Below are 20,339 nucleotides of genomic sequence, written 5' to 3'. Positions count from 1 at the left end.
AAATCATACGCAAAGAAAATCGTATTCATAATGCTAAAATTGCTAAATTACAAATTGTTTAAAAGCTTTATACATTTATTTCAAGTAAACATGACCCACATTTTCAGTTTCATAGCTTTTTCTGCTGCCGTTGTTAATTTTATTTCACATAAAATTGTTTTGTGTGTGAATTTATTTGCCGCTGCTGTAATTGAGTGGAATCTAAGTGATGAATGTAAATTACAGAAATAATATTAATGCTCAACTTTTTGCAGTTCATTTAATTATTTGACTGACAGCTGAGAATTTTTGGCTCAAAAATTGAGGATGTAAATTTAGTTCTCACGTCATAAGCTTCAAATCGTTCATTAATTTTATGGAATGACTATTTGGAATCAATGTTATTAAATCGAACCTCAATGACGCAAATGATAAAATCCCAGTTCATGACGTCACTACATTTGAACACTTGTATTCACAATCAATTAATTAAGCTTAACATTATACATAAATTTCGTTGTTTATTTGCCAAAATCAGGGTTAGAATGAATATTCGAAAGTATGTACATTAGCATTGACATTCGTTAGGAATGGTCAGGGATATTTTTGGCGCATGCAAAAAATTAGTTATAAATGAAAGCTTTGATTTTGGTTAATAGGAAACATTTAGTCATATTAAGCTAAAGGTTGCCGGTCATTTGGCTGCCGGTTGATTAGTTTTCTATGAATTTTGTTGAATTTTATCAATTTGACAGCTTAAAAGTGACATTTTCGAGTTCGATCTAGCGCAAGACCGATTTTAATCTAGCTGAATCCAGTCTCATGCCAGAATCAGGTAGTCATTCTGGGGTATTTTGAACATTGTGTCTTCTGGACTAGTATAATTTGAAGCATGACTGTACCAATGTTGCCAAAATGTATTGCATTGATTGCCCTCAGGAAGATTACATGGCTAGAAGCAGTTTACATCGAATTTCGGCAATCTGGCTTCCATATCTTACTGCTGATTACGTACCCGACTCCGTGTGGCTTCTAAATCGCTGCCTAATGTAGCCTTCTGTTAAACAAAGTCGAATTCTAATAAAATTGTAGGAATTTTATAAATTCCTTAGACTAGAGCTTGAAGGCAGCTCAGAGCTGACTGAATTTTGTATTGACAAGTCAACATGCATCTCCTAGACTGCATGTTACGATCATGTCGGCTTTCAGCTCTACCAAATGCTGCAATTTACTGCAAATCCACCTCAAAGAACTTCATAACTACAACAGCACTTCAAAATCACCTGTTTAAAACAAAATTATCACTTGTCTAGCCGTAACTAGGGCATGGCAGTCACATCTCTAAAAATGATCAAATAAATCCACGTAATACCACATTCGTGACCCATTTTATTTCCTTTCGTGCATTATGTTTATCTCTAATATTTTATTTAATTTCCTGTGACGCCCACTTAGTGGCGCTTTGTAAGCTTTTTTGTCATTATTGTTGCATTTTTTACAGCTGGTAAATTCCTCAAATGCAGCAATTTCAACAATTCTATTGTACGTCGACTATTTACCAATCTCAAATAATCATCAATATGACAACTATCGACTGAGGCATCAGCATGTGCATTAAAGCAGCAAAAACATATATTCTGAAATATCTCAAATATTTAGCAGAAATCAACTCATGCATAACTTAAATGCATATTGTAATAATTGATTTTTAGCTCAAGCTCACACACAGCAACAAAACACTACAAAAATTAAAGAAAAAACAATTAAGTTTCTCGAAAAAAATCCAATTCAAAAGCGCATCTAAATTGAATTGCAATAGATACAGATGTCTATAATATTTCCATTCATTCAATAGCTTTAAAAATTGCTTTACATAATGAGATTGTTCGACGACCTTCAACAGCAGGCAGTGTATTTAGTTTTTTTTTTTCGGTGTGTGGCGATCATAAATTCATCTAATTTATGTAAGCGGTATTAATCGCTCTCAAAGCCATTTCGATAACAAGGAAAGAAGAAAAAGCTCATTTATGGCTCTGTCTCACTCTCCCCAATTTCATTCGCATTGGCTTTTTAATCGGAATTTTGAGATATTTTAGATGCTTTTTGTCTGTCTGTCCATCAGTCTGACTTGAGATTGTTGATCATTGTTGATCATTTTGAATCATATTTGACCGTTACATTTCAAATTTATAATTTACCGTTTTTTTTTCAAATATTTTTTGGCCGTTACATTTCAAATTTGTCGTTTTTCGTTATTTTTCAAATATTTTTGGCCGTTACATTTCAAATTTGTCGTTTTTCGTTATTTTTCAAAGATTTTTGGCCGTTACATTTCAAATTTGTCGTTTTTCGTTATTTTTCAAATATTTCTTGACCGTTAATTTCTTCTTCAATTCTATGCACAAAAAATGCGCTTTAATCACCCACAAATGACCATAAACTGCTGTTTTTCTTCATTAATTTCGTTTATCTAGAAGACATAATCACACATGACGAGATGACGATGTTGTAGTTGAGACAACTTCTCGTATTATTACTGTATTGTAATTCATAGGATGATATCTTTTTCTTTTTCGAATACAATAAGCAAACATGGTCAGTTTCTTTTATTGCTGTATCCAATATGACATAACATAACGTATAACACTTCGCAGAAAGTGTCTATTTTTGACTAAATAGAAGAAATACTCTATGTAAATACATAAATCAGTCTGCAATCATGAATGTATTTTTGATGTTGGATGCCACGATTATGTGTCGATGATACCGAAGAGATGGGAAATTTTTCACTTCCATTGCTCAACTCTTCTTTGCGGATTTCCTCAAGCGAAGGACGAATGAATTTAATTTCATAGAAATGGGGTCTGACTGTTTATGTTAGTTTTGAGTTTTGTCAACTTCGGTAAGGTTTTTTGAGCGAGGACAGCGATGATTTTTATGATAAATATTTGATGACTTAAGGAAGTTTTGCGAATTTATGTTACCTTATGACGCATTATGTTTATGATTTGGCTATGCTAATTCAATAAAATGGTCACGTTCCATACATGAGTGTTTTCAGAGAAATTGGAAGGAATTACTTGAAATCCTTAACTCCTCCCATGACTTCAACTCTAACTAAACTGTCATAATTACTTGACAGATCACCATTAAATCACATTAAGAAGTTACAGTCCATAATATGATTCACACTTACTGCAAAACTGTAGCAGATGGTCACTTGCAAATGACCGACTTTCAAAGGTTGCTGACATATGCTCGCCTGAGTTAAATGATTCATTGAGTTTAAAACTTGGTTCACGCACACGGCAAAGGTCATACATGAATGGATCAAAGTCAATTTCGCTGTCTTGACACAACTATGTTTGGAAGTGACAGTAAATGTCTTGGGAATTGATTAATTAAGGAGATTTGGAATGTTTAGCTTAAAAGGTTGTTTAGGATTGATAGATTAACTGATTAATTTGGTAGATTTGCGATAAATGTTTGATAAATTATAATTTTTGATCTTTATCTTTGTGGATTTGGATAATATTCAGAATTTTTGGTCATTTATGTAGGAAAAGTGACTTAAATCTATCAAATTATGTTATGTGCTATTGTATTAAGCTATCAGTTCAATTAAACAACTTCCAAATGAATTTAATTTTCAACTTTTATGTTTATTCTTCGAAATTCAATCACAAACTGAACTTTTGTAAAAAAAGGGGTTTTCAACTATGTACAATAAATATTATTTAAATCTAAAATGACCGTTATAGCATGTGCCATTTCCTTAAATAATCAAACAAATCACAATCTAATAATTTGGCATTAAGCCATCCAAATGTCCACATAAAAGTCGCAAAAAATTATAATAATCCAATAAATAGAACCAATTTCGGAAGATCACAAAGAATAAGAATTGAGCAGCAATAAGATTCGCATTGACAATCGTTTCCTTATTTTCTGCAAAAATACTGACACAAGCTACTCAAAGCTTGAAGAAGGCTAAAGATATTTGTTTAATCGAGATAATATATTGTGGCCGCATAACAAGTTTTTCACGTGATAAGATATCGGAAAGGGTGTGTCACACTTTTGTTGATGTAAGGTACGGTGCGGATGAGTTGTGAAATAGTCTGAAGGAAAAGCTTGAGGAAACTAACTATCAAGTTTTAATGAAATTTCGGTTGAAAATGGTTAGTCCAAAATGGAATCAAATTGACAATTCCTATAAATTCACAGATCAACCACAATAAAAAGTTTAGCAGACACAGCATCAACTCAACTCTCGATAATCACGAGAAATGAACCATAAAAAAATATTTCATGACCATTCACGTGAAGGGAGTTTTGAAATGGCTTTTTTTTTATTTCTTTCTTTTCTACTGCATACATTAAGTTTTTTCTAGAAATTCCCAATTCTCATTGAATATTGCGTCTTGCAAGCCTATCACTCCGTCCATAAACTTACATGTATGCATGCTTAATGTGTAAAAAACATTTTTTTTCGAGAGAGAAAAGATTTGTGAAAAATTTCAAGCACAAGCTTGCATCAAAAAAAAAAAAAAACTTACTCAAAAGGAGCTTAAGCAATGCCACTATGAGTTTATACGCTGCCGCAGTTGAGTTTTAGTCGCGAGCGAATAAACATCGAAAGACTAAGCTGGTTCGCGACTTCAATTCTGGTCAGTGTAAATATTTTATTTAATTTATAGTAAGAAAAGAAAAAAAAATGAAAAAAATGTCGAAACTTACATGTGGGCTCAAGATGGAGACAGTTTAAAGGAATTCAGTGATGAAATTATTGTTTTGTGCAATCATTTTTTGGATTAAATTTTGTGGCATTGGACATTCACTGTTTGTGACTTTTGTGGAAAAAAATCATTGAAATTTAACAACAATTAAACAATAGAAACTTGATGTAATAATCACCCGATGATGTTTGTGGATAAATTGTCAAGATTCTTGACATTTTGTGTTTGAACTTGAAGAACTAGTTGACGCTACCACTTTTAGAATCATTAAAATACGCGTTGCTACGTGCTGTGTACAAAATATTACGAAAATATATAATTTTGGATACTCTAAGTACAAAATATGATTGACAGAAGTGGCAAAAATGTGTTTGGACACTTGAATCTAAATTTAGTAAATGCCTTGCACAATAACATCAACAAAAAATAAGAGCAACTGATCATAAATATTAAATCGTTTTATTATGTTTCCTATGAGGCAATTTGTCTTACTTTAACTGCAAGTTTGCTGCTGTGTCTTAATTTTCAACGTCTGACAGTCACTTATCAAAAAAAACTTGATTGCCATGAGTTCTTTTGATTGAATTTTTAATTAATTATAGTTTAAATACTTCATTTATTACAAGACCAAGTAAATTAATGGCTTTGGTATGGATATGTTATTGATTTTGGGTTCTGTCTGAAGAAGCTTTGGACTTCGACTTAAGGGCTAATGGCTGTATTGTATGTTTGAATTTTAAGTAGCTTGGACAGTCTAAATAGTAATTATAGAACATTAAAAGTGATTGAAAACTTGTCTTAGGTAGAATTTTTGGTTTTGTGACTAAAAGCTTTTGAATCTAATGGACGTAAGACAATGAATGTTTAGGTTGTATATAGAAATATGAGTTAATAACATTACATCATGTAAGAACTGTGTTTAGTAGGACTTTTCATATCAAATTCCAAAAATCTGGTATATTTAGGTTTGTTTCATTTAAATTCATTAAATTTGTCTGCGTTATAGAACTCCAGAAATTGTCAGACTATCTAGTTGCTTTTTAAAGAATGTGAACTATTCATTTGGCAAAGTAAATTTGTTAAAATCAATTCTATAACTTGTAAATGAAGGAACTTATAAATTTCTATTCAGGGGACTATCAGCTGTAAAAGGGGAAAATCTATTAACTGAAGTTGATTATATAGTTTGAATGTAAAATGACCGTTGGCATATTCTGAACAATCAACTTCTATTCCGCGAATGAACAATTCACTTTAATCCTGAATTCTTCTACTACAAACATTCTTATTAAGACATGTGTGCATAATAATAAACCATTTTTATTAAGATGTCAAGTGACAATTGATTATTCCAGTCACGGATTGTCGTTATTGAGTAATTTATTCATAATATGCTTAAACAAAAGTTCTCTTAAGACACAACAATGATCTAAGACTAATCATCATCATTCAAATCCAAATCAAATCATGAATGGATGAAGAAAGGCAAGAACAAAGAAAATAATTCAAAAGAGCAATCAAGAAAGTCGCAATAAATTAATGAATGAGAGATAAATATGAATTCAACTCGTTTGTCCACCAAAATCAAAAAAATTTTTTTGAGCTACAAAATTAAAATATTAAAAAAAAAATATTCAAAAAGTTTCATTACATAATTCAGTGTTGGATAATAGTTGAACCCAAACTAATTTTTCTTTTCTTTTCTTGTATTTCGTGTGATGTGATTTGAACAAAAGTTAATTTAAGAAACTTGCTTTAAAAATGTTTTTAATCTGATTGCAATTTTCCAGTGCGAGAAATGAAATGAAAGAAGAAAAAAAAATACAATTAACACTTTACGATGTTTCAAAACATCGGTGTAATTTTTGTGTCTGAATTTTTAATGTGTTGTGGCTGTTGGGCCGTCATTTTGGGCAGTTTTTGATATGATTTAGTTTAATCTTTAGTAATAAATTACAATAACAAGTTTAGAATTGTTGTTGATTGAAAATCTAAAAACAACATCTGATTAAGTTTTATTGGAATATTTAATAAGAAAACCACCTGGACATTTCACATTCAAGTTATTAATGAGCAATTCAATATTTTAAATATTTAAGACTCTCTAAATTACTAATAAAACCACAATCTTGTAAACAATATTCCATGTCAAGATTTAGATTGATAAATGCTCATTTTGATGTCAAAAACACAATTGTGGTGGTGCACTTGACGAAAAACTAGACATTCTGGCGTTATTTTTATGTGTATTCAAAAATTGTTAGTCATTTGGAATTTAAAGATTCAAAAAAAGCTAACTACTAAGCGGTAAGTCACGAATATACAAGCTAGGCAAAGACACTACTAATAAGCCGCATCGAGCTGTATTCTGGAATTTGCCGAAATCTTTACAAACTCATTGCTACTACTTAATCATCCATTTGTAAAGAAGTGACCCAACAACTCAAACAATTCAGTGAGTTTGAAGCTGTATCTAACAATCGAGTTGGTATCAAAATTTTTATAAACGCCAAACACTTCACAGAAGAGTGAAATGATCATCATCTTCAAGACTAAGAAGAACTAAACAATTCAAAACAGAATATCCAATTCAAACAAATACCGCCAATGTCTTGAAATCAGAGTTCGAAGTTGATTCAGATTTTGTATTCAAAAGTCGAATTTATCTCATTTTGAACAGAAAAGTAGAATTCATCTAAGATTCTATTAGAATTCAAGCTCAATTTACAGTAAAATCAAATCTAATTGAACCTTAAAGATCGAATGCGTCTTATCTAACATAATCACATTTCCAACTGCTATTCCTACCACAATATTTAACTCGATTAAATTTTCAATGAGTTGAAATATTTATATCAAAAACATTTTCATTATAATGCAATAGATACAGCATATGAGTCAGATTATTCAGCATAGCTTTTTCTCAAAAGACCAGAGAAGGGTCATTGTAGCTGCTGGCTCAGTAGCTTAACCGTAATTGCGACTCTAGGAAAAAAAGCTTTGCAACAGACTTTTGCGCATTCGTGCTATTACCTCACATTTTCTACTTACTTCTTTACACAAAGTTTGTTGTCGCTTTATATGTAGGTTAGTTTGTTAGTAGTACAAACAGCCGAGAGTCTACAGCATTAACCAGATTCACTTTCAATTTCGCCTCTCTTTCATGAGGGAATCGAGCATTGCGCATAATATATCCAACAGTTCATTTCACTTTCATTTCAATTTCTTTCGGGGTCTCTCACGAAATGTTGTGCTTCAACTTTTTTTTCTTCTGTGTGTTTCGTCCATAAACAATATTTTTTCTCTCATTTCCAACCAACACCAGATTGAGTGACTAAATGGAATCAATTGAGGTCACTGGAACGAAATCTTATACAGAAATAGCTGTGCGTAATATAAGCAATGAAGATGATTTAATAGTGTTAACTAAATGCTTGCAATTTCAGTGCCAAAGTAAATGTTATTCAAAGCTTAAAGAAGAAAAAAAAAATTTCTCACCCAAACAAAAGAGCTTGTTGCTTTGTAATGGAAACAAAAGTTCAATGTCGTCATTTTCTTGTATCTGCAAAAAAAAAGAAGTTGTGTTTATATCGTTCACAACATGACGTTGACGATAATGTTGATGATCGCTTTAATAATTATAATTTGTCAACAGCTATTGTGAAGAAAGATTTGAGCTGACAATTGTTTTTTCATTTCATAAATAATAATTTTTTAAGCTGAAAATGTTGGGTAAATTATGAGATTTCAATATTTTACTTACTTTGTCTTAATTGTTTGCTGAATAATGCAAGATTTTTGATGAGATGGAACTTGGTTTGCTTCTTTTAATTCAATTAAATTGATGTAATTAATGAAAACTTTCGAATTTAGTGCTGTAAGACTGATAAACACGTGAAATTTCAAAGGGACTCAAGCTATGAAAATAGTTTAGCGCTTTTATACAAAACGAATTCAAATTTGAATTTTTGATAACATTTTAAAGCACCTTTCAAGCATTTTAAAGATCTTTGACAATTCATAAATAATAAATCGTAATAAAACCCAACAGCATGTGCCTAGTTTTGGCATTTAAATTGGCAAATAAATGTTTGCTCACTTCAAAAAATCATAAATAATTTTTGTACATTTTTGCGTATTCTTCAGCTTACTCTAGACTAATGGTTTGAAGATTTGCATAGAAATTGAGTTGCGTAGTCAAGAATTTCAAGTTTTTCGCACAGAATTCGCAGTTTTACGACTCTTTATTTATGATATTGACTTTTGCTGATTGTAGTTTGAATCAAATATTAGATTTATTTGGAATCTAGCTTTGTTTATTGAGATTTTGATATTCTATGATCATCAATGGATATGTCACGTTTGAATTCAATAAGTATGTGCTTTATTTTCGTTAAATTAGAATATAATATCGAAATTTTAGTAGAATTTGACATTTAGATTTAAAAGTAAGGAAGTCAATGTGGCTGCGTGTCGGTTAAAAAGTCTTAAAACGGCATCGATGATTAATCTTCGTATTTAGAGGAAGAATAGTCAAAGATCAGCAAAAAAATGTAGAAATTTCATTAAATTCCCAAATAAAATCTTGTGATCTCATTGATGAGCTCTACAGGAAGCTTAGTCTAACTTATCACATGATTCTCAGCATCAAAACCTTTCGTGCGTCACTAAATTCTTCTGAATTACAAAACTGTCCCTTTCTTTATAATCATGTGAAATAAAATCTCGGAAATTCCTAGTCACGTCTTTCCACATTACAAGAGAAATGTGAAGGCAACAAAATATTGACAAATATTAATTCACAGCACACACAAATGCGTCTTTCCTCAGACATCCAATAAAAATCACTCAACTCAATCCACACTGCATTCCGAAATCCCCCCGAAACACACAACATCTTCATTATCAGATTACCAGTCATTGCATAATGTTTGGATTGCATACGTAAATAAAAAATCAAGAGCAATGCTCAGTGTGTAAACGAAACAGCAAATAATGTGTGTATGCGAAAAAAATGTGCTTTACCTAGTAACACACATATCGGTAAATAAGTTTAATTATTATGCATAAGTTGAGTTAGTTTTCGCTTTCATTTCTTCGTTTCGGCTTTGCCTTTTGTTTGCATAATTCACATTCATATGCGAATGTACTTGTGGCTCTCGCGGGTCCATTCCGGCAAAGGAGAGTAAGTGAGATGGGAAATGTATCTTAAATAAACTGGAATGTATCAAGCTTAAATTTAATTAAAACTTTCAACGACCTTCACCCATACAGACCAATTTTCTTTCGAGTTGAATGCCTCCACTCTCTTCAGGTTATATGCTGTAATATAGCACATTTAATTTATTATACGTAAAGTTGCGCGCTATGCAAGTTGTGATTAATTTCCATCACATCACCTTGATAATTTTTTTTCTTCTCTCTCCCTTTGATCTTCACTTCTTATTATTTTTCTGTTGCTGCTGTTGTGGCTGCTTATATTTGCTTCATTCAATGCCCTTTCTTATGTGACGTAATTATACGCAGGTTATTAATGCGACTCGTTTAAATCAAAATGAAATAAGATTGGGGCTTGAAGATCACGTGATGTTGTGAAATATATATATTCTACGTTCCGAGAGATGTAGGACAGGTACAGGCAGTGATGTGTAGCCCCAGTGGACAAGAATACGTTATAATTAATCATAATTAAGGGTTCTCGATGCCGAGACTGAGACCGAGATCGAGATTTCCCAGGATAGACTCGTACTCGGCTTGGAGAATTTGCGAAGACCGATTTCGGGTTGTAATGTAATATTGTCCACTCTGTCCACACTCCCAGCTTGCTGTTGAGGACTTTTAACCAGTTTTAAACTTAAAATTGTCCAAACTTAGCTATTTTGGGCTTTGTTCTGTTTGCCGAATAGTAAATCGTGTTCACTAGGACACCGTTAAGTCGCCATATTAATGTTAAGTCACAAAAGTGCCCGGGTGGCATAGTTATAGCTGATTTCGAACTAATAAAAGAGCCAAATCGCAGTATATTGCTACTCGGGTTGGTTGTGTGAATCTTCAACTTAATGATTAATATTAAGTTTAAAGTATAGCCACTGCCCTTCAATTTAATTCTCATTTATATTGTTTAAAAAAAGAAGCTTTTATGATCTTATGTATCATAATAATAAACTATACACAGAATCATCAAAACAAAGCCTGTTAATCAACAAATTGTTATGAACAATATTTTTCGCAGAAAATGATTCGCTTTATGAATCAACTTGTTAAGTTAACTTTGAAGCATATTGGTTTACTGACTTGTGAAAATACAAAAAAAAAAGTAGAAATATATAAAAATTACTTTGAAAATACTTAGCAGATGGTCATTTGGCACTAAAAAGACAATATTATTCCAGTAACCTGTAATTTGATTCCTTGTGGCTATCACGTCCACTATCTTTGAGTAAATTAGGCAGCTGAATTGATTATCCGTGCAGTACAACTTGGTCGTTCAGGCTTCGCTGTTGCTGCGTTCACGGTGAAACGTGAATATGCCCCGACAACTTGACAGCTGATTTCTGTCCATTTTTAAGGGAAGTGACGAAATTCGTCGCATTTTACTGTTCCTGAACATTTCTTAGCCTACCAAATAAAGACAGATTCCATTTAGTCCTAGTAAAAGCTCCATGGCGGAGTTCCTTCATTTATGCAACTCGGGAATTAATTCCAAAATATCCATACTAAATCCACTAAAGACCATTTTACTAGCTTTAAATGAAAAACAGATTTCAACATCAGTACCTATAATATGAAAATAATTAATCTTAATAACAAAGCAATTATCTTGCTCGGAATCAATCACTTGAGAGTTGATGAAAAGGTACACCATGTAATGGACAAAATTGTAAATAATTAGAAAAGGCTGGACATGATTTTTATTTTAAACTGACTAATTACAATAATTCTCGTGTTTGACCTTCTGAAGGATAGTCCCACGAGAAGCTTTCCACTGGCTTCCCATGACTGATCATTATCTGTGTATATTAAGCATGGACAATTAGCGAATTCCAGATGCTTAATAACCTGTCAAAATCAAATGATTTTCAATAAACAGTTCAATTATTCGCAACATTTTTGCTAAATTTGTTGACTGTACTTAGCAAAACTAGTGACAAGTCATGAACGTCGAGGACTTATAAATCCTAAAAAACAAGTGCATGGTAATTGAATCTTTCTAGTCATGCTTGAATACATGCTTGCTTATTTCCTAATTTAAATTTCGCTACAGTAAAGGCGTGCAAAACTTTACTTTTTATTTTGATTCCTTGACGTCAAAGGAAATGTAAATCAGCAAATTGAATGATCATGGACAGTTAATGGACAGTTTAGTTGAATGGAAAGAGATTAACTGTTACTAATTGGATCATATTTAAGACAAGGACGTGATAAATGTCACTGATATGCCTTCCTTAATGGAGCTCCTAGCAGGACATAATGTTTATGAACTTTTAAATCCTCTCTTAAACAATCTGCTTGTTGTACCCATAAAAAAATTATTGAGTGCTGAAAAGTCTTTAAAATCATAAAAATCACAGCAGTAAATCATTAACTTTGTGGTTTAAACATTTCATTAACTAAACTACACGTGAAACAAAGCCGTTAAAATAAGTGCAATAATGTCTTTATGAAACCACAAAATATTCATAAATTATTAAGATTTAGTGACTTTTGATAAGTCATAATGGTCATGAAATTGGAATATTGAATATGAATTAACTGCTGTTCATTTTGAAACATTCGACAATCTAAAGCAGTGATAGGCTATCTGTGTACCACGGTTAGAAAAAGCTTGGAGTAGAGCTCAAAATCCAGTGTAATTTTGAATTTTAACAATTAAAATGGGCTTGTTGTTAACAACTGACTAAATTCACAAAATACAGACATGTCAAAAAGTTTGTTGCTGAATTTGACGTTGCTTTCAACTATGTCCACTAATTATTCAAGCTACTAAAATTCAAAAGGTATTAAACCACACACTGCATTTTTTATGAATATTGAATCGATTAAGATCTTTCAAATCAGTTCTGGACATAAAGGAAGGATTAAAACTGAATTATTTAATACCGAGCGACAAAAATGAAGAAGTCTCCGTCGAGGAGCTTCTAAGGCTTTGCAAAAGCTCTTTTATTAATATCAAATGGAATCCACCTAATTTGGCAGTCATATGAATGCCGAAAGAAGGTGGCTTCCGTTTGTGACCCGTTTGACGTTCATATAACTGTCAAAAATAGACGGCTTCCATTTGGTCTTAATAAAGGAGCTTCAGATGACCCCTTAAAAGCTTCATAGTAGATCCAGTTCCATTTGTGTCGCTCGGGATACTCAAACAGTCACAGAATTAAGTATTCTCAGTAATTAAAACTCATTTTTTGTCATCTCAATGGATCAAATGACACAAACCCCATGTCATATCAGATTTTATTGACGGTCATAGTTAAAAAGAAATGACGCAGCAGTTTTAATCTGCAAAAAATAAACAGTAATCCGATCGCTATTTTAAGACTCGCCGTTGTTTGAAAATTTGTCACTCATTAAATGTACACTGGATTTGCAACTTTAAATAATTATATGTCATTAATATGTGTAGCGAGATGTACAAGAGTTATTATTTGTAATTAACGTGTGGATTCTTTGTAAAAGATAAATGATTAATTATTAATAATGATCATCACATGATATAAATTATGAACAAAATATTTGAAGCACAAAAATCATCAGCGGTTCATCAAAGTTGATGTCTTGATTAATATGAGGTTCTGTTTTGACATGAAAGGAACAAGTCATTTGTAAAGGTTCTAATGGATTGCATGCAATGTTCTTTTCTTTAGTAAGAGCTGTTTCTCTATCTCTTTTGAAGTTGAGTTGCGGTTTCTATTTGCGAATTATTAATGATTGCTGTTCGGAAACGATGCAAGGAGCTTTTAATTCCGCTCTATCGGTCCACACTCAAATGTTGCCACCGAGGACACAACACGACAGTGTACTTAAAACCAAGAGATGAATTTGGTTGTCTTCACCAATTGAGTACCATTTGGTTAAGTATGTATACTGCCGTCTCATCCTCCAAGTGTCAACTATTCAATATGTGGGGATCTGGCAAGCTCACTAATGACAAGAAAATTACATATTTCTATCCAAAAGGATCATTATTAAAACAAAATAATTTACGTTTGTACAATGATTCTATCCACAACTCATTAATAAAATCAGGAAATGATTTATTGTCTGTTGCGATTTCGATTACTAAACATTTTCTTCCGGTCATGAGTATCCCGTGGCTTTATCTACAAATTTAAAATTCGAACAATATTTCCGTGAACTTTTCAAAGCAATGACTTCCAAAATAGTATTTTGCATAGTTTTAGAAATGGCAACAACTATCAAGTCAAGTCAGTTCTGTCAATCTTATTAAAATATTGCAAAAAATAACAAATTCTCAATAATACTTCTGATATTAAGTCTTTTCCTTTGTTTATTTTGATTTGATCAGATTATATGCATAATTGAACAAGTGCTGATTCTTTTTCCGGGATTGATTTCCAAGAGGATTTAAAAAGTCGATATTATTCATTACAACTTGTAGATTCTACTGTGATATAGATTGTTATTACTTAAATAAATCAGATTGTTGCATCAAAAGCTGAGCAGCATATTAAGTTTGAATTTGTAAAAATTAGCTATTCCTATTGATTGCTTAAGTTAATGATTTCTTTTGTAATTTTTGAAGTCAACTCGGTTAATCGATCTATGATCCGGTACCAGACCGGCATCAAATCTTGATCCTGGGACTTGATTTTTGATCGGATTTTCTTCATTTACATTAAAAATTGTTTCATTTGTTGGAATTTTTTAGTAAAAAAAATTTAAAAACTATCCCTAAATTTGAATAATTCATGCGATTATCTGAATGACTGATTATCACTAGGATGTTGCATCAAAGGGGATCTTTTAATTAAATTTAATTTTTATCAAAAATCAATTTTAAATATGCTAAACAGACACTGAAATTCACCGTATTTATTCACTTTATTGATGTTTAAAATTGATATGAATGACTCTCAAATTATAGTTCTTGCGTGCAAAATGCTCAAATTTGAATAAATGATGAGTCTGATCTAGAGATCAGACAGATTATTTGCTAATATTTTGCTAATTTAATATTCACCTGATAATAAAATAATAATCGAATTCCAGAAAAATTATAAAAATTATCTCCGCGGATGTAAATAATAATGCAGAGCTTGAAGTCAACTCGAATTTCAAATGGAATCAAGTTGAATTGAGTCAATTTGAATCGACATTTCCATACAAAATTACGAGTCGACTTCAAGCTCTGGAATAAGGGGCTGTTCACTTAATACATTCTGGGTATAGAGAGCTCGTTGTTCTGTAACGTAATAGATGAACAGTCCCTAATATACAATTAAAAAATCATTTTCAAATCATCGACAAGCTTAACACATTCTTTCCTGATTAACAAAAATTATTTCTTCTATCTTTTTTAGTAATGATGTTCATGCCATAAGTGATACATGCTTAGCAGTGATCGAGCAAAAAAATAAGAAATAAAAAATTAATTAAAAGAAACAGAACAATTTATAATCTGTAGAACAATCAAGTGGAATTAAGTGAATTAAAAAGGAACAAATTTTTGCGTGCCTTTTTGCACGCCAATAAAAATAAAAGGACTTTTTTGTACAGTGTAAATAGTTCAATAAATATAAACACAATCATGAATGCTGTGGAGGTTCGAGATGGATACAAATTTTATGGAAAGGAAAAAGATCCAAAAATTGTTCTCAATCGTCTCAACATGACGGTTACACATGGATCAATGTGAGTATTATTGAATAGATGAATTTTCATTGCCATTGAGTCACGTGGAATTGAGTGAAGAAGCGACAGTCTATTTGGGGATGTTTGGATGTTATGTGATGCTTTGGATTGGATTTTGAGGCTCTCAAGTTGGTCCATTCTTAGAAAAATTGGACTAAAACTCGAAATGTGAGTCCATCCTCTGCTTGATGTATGACTAGTGATTTCAATCGGGAATTCAATTGTCTGTCATCTCGGAATCAAATTTTTTGGGTTCCAAGATCAATCCCAGGATTGAGTTCATCCTAATCCCAAGTTCAAATAATCCTCCGCATGACATAACATCCAAACAACCCAAAATTAAAGAGTCACAAATGAATTTTGCATGTAATGATTCATTAACAGCTTAAGTAAGAAAGCTTTTTGCCCTTGTGACTGCTCATCATCATCATCATCTCACGAATCTCCTTCAAATAACAATATTATGATGATGCAGAATAAAAAACTCTCAAAGAGATTGATTATTGCATTAACTTAAGAATGTCGAGTGAGGCTTTCAAAACTTAAATTACGATGACGAGCTGTTTTTGCACAAAAATAAAACTTCCGTAAATATTGAGTTTTGCACTTCATTATGCATAGATGCAAATTTGTGAATTTTTGCACAATATTTTAGTTGTGAATTTTATCATGTTTGTATTCTTCACAATTTTTAAGTAATTTACAAGTCAACACTTGTTTCTTGATTAATTTGATGTCAATTGGTAGGTTGACTGTAAATTAACGCATGTGAAAAATTTGATTATATGCTTTAATTAATGAACTGTGTCTGATATTGGTGTTTGGTTCAAATTAACAAGCTTGTTCTTATTTTAATAGGTATTATCAAGTATCAGTTTATGTTTCTGTTAAAAATCTTCAATTTGGTTCGATCCTAGGCTCGATAAATTGTAAAGCTTTGTCATATTTTGAATCTAATTCATAAGAAGTTCTTGAATGGTGCATTCTAACTTAACCCTATGAACCATGATTTCAGAACTCGAAATCGACTCGGATTTTGAAATAAAAAGTCGACTTAAATCGACTCGAATCCATACAAAATCTGACTCGACCTCGAGCTATGCATGATTTGATGTCGACTGGACAACTTGACATGATGGAACGATTCATAAAATATATCATTAGTTGACCGTAGGTTTAGTTTTTAACTGGACATTATGTCAATTTGTCCACTTGTGATTTTGATTAAGTATTAAGTATAAGTAATAAGTAAACAGAAAGCAGAGCTTGAAGTCGACTCTTATCTTTTTAGAATCGATGAATTAATGAATGTTTGTTAGAGCAATTTGAAGAATTGTCAGGATGAATTGAAATTCACATTTATAATTATCCCAAAATAGACAACATCTCATCCTCATTCCTAATTTTTCATCTGTTTACTTTCGTGGCAATAATTACAATAATCTTATTGATAATCAACTAATAAATTCAATTAAGTAAATTGAAAGTACTTTAGATCTCAATCTTCTGAATTTTCAATTAGCACACCTAATTAATTACCCTATAACTTAAAAGATTGTTGATAGTCATACACAATAATGGATAAGATCGCTTAAAATTAATTGCAGTCTATTCCACATGCAATCATCCTTCCTCACAGCTTATAACAACCTGTTAAGCCCAGTTTAGTTAATTTACATAAACTTTCTGATAAGAATCACCACGCAATTTAGACATTAATGAACAGTTCTCACCAGATAAAAATATTGTGAAATTCATAACATTAACAAACAATTTTATGGCTTGTAATTAAGCAACATGTGAGGTGAGCGTGTGTCAAAAACAAAATTTATTGTCTAAAAGAACAGCTTGTGACTCAATCAATAGATGAACATAATGAACTCATCTCCAAACTGTCTACTTCGTCATATATATCGAGACATGTGCAAACAGCCAGTCTTAATGGTTTTGAGAATTCGCACATTTTTGTTAATAAATACCATTTCATCCATGATAGGTGCTAATTTAAGTTACAAATTGTCGGCAACTGAAATTAAATCTTACTTAATTCTATGTAATTTATTCTTTATAGATACGGACTATTGGGTGCTTCCGGATGTGGCAAGACGACACTATTGTCATGTATTGTTGGTGTAAAATTTTTAAATGCAGGCAAAATCACAGTATTAGGTGGAACACCTGGCAAGAAAGGTAATTCTAATTTACATGCTAATGACTTGTTACTAATCCAAGTTCTCTTACAATTTATGATCAATTATTAGGTTCAGGTGTTCCAGGTATGTAAATTTATAAAATATATTGTAATTTTAAGCTAAATATCCATATATATTCAGGTCCACGTGTTGGTTACATGCCACAAGAAATCGCTCTCACAGAAGAATTCTCAATCAAAGAAACAATCTACTATTTTGGACGTATTTATGGAATGAACACAGAAAAGATCCGAGAAAGGTATAAATTACTTAAAGATCTACTTGACCTTCCACCCGGCAATCGTCAAGTTGGCCATTGTTCGGGCGGACAAATGAGAAGAGTGTCATTCGCAGCAGCAATGGTACATGAGCCTGAACTTTTGATCCTCGATGAACCCACAGTAAGTGACTTTAAAAAGCCCTTCAAATTAGTGATGCATATTGACATTTTACAATGTTTTTAAGGTTGGTCTTGATCCGCTACTCAGAGAAAAAATCTGGGATTTTTTGGTTGAAACAACAAGGACAAGCAAGCTTGCAGTTATTATTACAACGCACTACATTGAAGAAGCAAAACAAGCAAATTGTGTAAGTTGTTGATTATTTTGTATTGACTGGCAAGTTCATCACTTGCTAGAGGTCAAGGCTTGATGCATACTTCAATCATATCTCTTCCAATCCACAGATAGGACTTATGCGAAATGGAATTCTACTAGCTGAAGATTCACCCCAAAATATTCTTAGTCAATACGAAGCAGAATCATTAGAAGATGCTTTCCTACAGCTCTGTGTTAAGCACGGCGTGTCCGACGAGGCAAATTCAAAACTTCAACAAATTAGCACAATACCCGATAAAATAGTGACTGATGAAAAGTCAGTAAATCCAAATGAAGTAAAACGAAAGAATTCAATAGAATCAAATGATTCAAATACAGCATGTTGTACAGGTGTTGGTGATGTGGATTGTAACAAGAAGAATTTAGTAAAGAACCTTCAAATCACAACGAGGAAGCGAATGAAGGCACTGCTAGTGAAAAATTTCTTACAAATGCTTAGACAACCTGCCGGAATGATATTTCTTACATGCTTTCCAATCTTTCAACTTGTATGCTTCTATGTGGCAATTGGTGGAAATCCAATTGGTCTTAAACTTGGAATTGTCGATGATGAGCTTGGTAGCTTTAGTGAATGCTGGAATAATTCATTAATTACAGCACATCCATACAATGATACCTGTGATCTAAATAAAATTTCTTGCCGTTTTATAAGTCACATAAATGACAGCGTTGCCATTAAACATTATTACAGTTCATTTGATGAGGCATATGTGGACGCTAAGAAAGGACGTGTCATGGGCGTCATTTATTTTGCCAAAAATTTCACACAATCAATGCAGGATATAAGAGATGAGGCTAGTTTTGCGGCTGAAGGATCGTTTGAGAATGCTGAAATTAAAATTTATATGGACAAGTCAGATCAGCAGCTGACATTCTTCCTGGAAAAGAAATTGATGCAAACTTATCATGAATTTATTGAGAAGCTGATGGGTGATTGTAAATATCCGATTAAAGCTGGAAATATACCGATAGACTTTAGGGATCCAATTTATGGATCTATTGATGGCGTTTATACTGATTATATAGCTCCTGGTGTTGTCATGACGTGAGTATTTGAGGATTTTGTTATATTTGGTTGATTCTGGTCGTAATTTTGATGGTTTAATGTCCATATGCTCTCCAATGCTTCTCAAGCATTACTCATAGCTTAGCATGCTCATGTGCCATACTCTGCTCTTGAAATCAAGCTCTTTGCATGCTATAGTATTTATAGTAACCAAAGGTGCTAATGCTAAACCCCTTTAACATTCTAAAAACCATCCATTACATCTCGATCAATTAACTTCCAGTGTTATTTCATAATCTATGACTTAACTGAATCAAATCTAAAGATTTTAACACCTTACAGCACAATTATCACATTCTTTAATTGAATCTTTCAATTTCAGCATGATTTTCTTCCTCGCAACTCTCATCACGTCAACAATCTTCATTACGGATCGTCTAGAAGGCATTTGGGATCGAACGTTAGTCGCTGGAATATCAACGACTGAGCTTCTACTTGCTCATATTATCACACAATCATCTGTGATGTTGATGCAGTGCGTTGAAATTGTTCTACTTGCTGCATTCATATTTGATACTGAGAATCATGGTGACAATTTTACTGTCATACTGCTGTTGATGCTACTTGGATTTTCGGGAATGCTTTATGGACTTTTTATTTCAATATTTTGTGATTCTCATACAATGGCGAACTTTATGGCAACTGGAAGTTTCTATCCTATGATTATTCTTTGTGGTAAGTTTGATGGGAATGGGATGGTGGGTTTTGGGGTTGATTTCTTCGGTGTAGGGACGGTACGGTAAAGACACCTCACTGGTGTACCTCATTGGTAAAGTGTGCCTATATCGTACCCCATACCGTATATCGAGCCATACCGAAGAAATCGGCATCTGAAGTTGGAAATCGAGTTGACAGGACTTTAGGTCTGGATTCT

At 32.3% G+C, this 20,339-nt stretch overlaps 1 protein-coding gene across 2 annotated transcripts in view; it reads left to right on the top strand.

The window, feature by feature from the left end:
- LOC139097518 (ABC transporter G family member 20) overlaps positions 1–20,339 on the top strand; it is a 29,632-nt gene that overhangs the window by 8,620 nt on the left and 673 nt on the right. Inside the window, exons 1-8 of one of the 2 annotated variants that reach the window (XM_070649390.1) lie at positions 4,591–4,649; positions 15,260–15,590; positions 17,662–17,780; positions 17,852–17,866; positions 17,924–18,183; positions 18,248–18,370; positions 18,468–19,444; positions 19,788–20,140. In XM_070649390.1, coding sequence (XP_070505491.1) covers positions 15,487–15,590; positions 17,662–17,780; positions 17,852–17,866; positions 17,924–18,183; positions 18,248–18,370; positions 18,468–19,444; positions 19,788–20,140 — 1,951 coding nt within the window. In that variant the 5' untranslated portion in view covers positions 4,591–4,649; positions 15,260–15,486. Of the gene's footprint in view, positions 1–4,590; positions 4,650–15,259; positions 15,591–17,661; positions 17,781–17,851; positions 17,867–17,923; positions 18,184–18,247; positions 18,371–18,467; positions 19,445–19,787; positions 20,141–20,339 lie in introns of those variants that run through there. The other variant, XM_070649391.1, reaches the window with a different exon arrangement.

The sequence above is a fragment of the Chironomus tepperi genome, unplaced genomic scaffold (assembly GCF_022539635.2).
Source record: "Chironomus tepperi strain 1889 unplaced genomic scaffold, CSIRO-AGI_Ctep_v1 contig_424, whole genome shotgun sequence".
NCBI classification, from domain to species: Eukaryota; Metazoa; Arthropoda; class Insecta; order Diptera; family Chironomidae; genus Chironomus; species Chironomus tepperi.
This window is presented reverse-complemented; position numbering and strand designations above follow the sequence as displayed.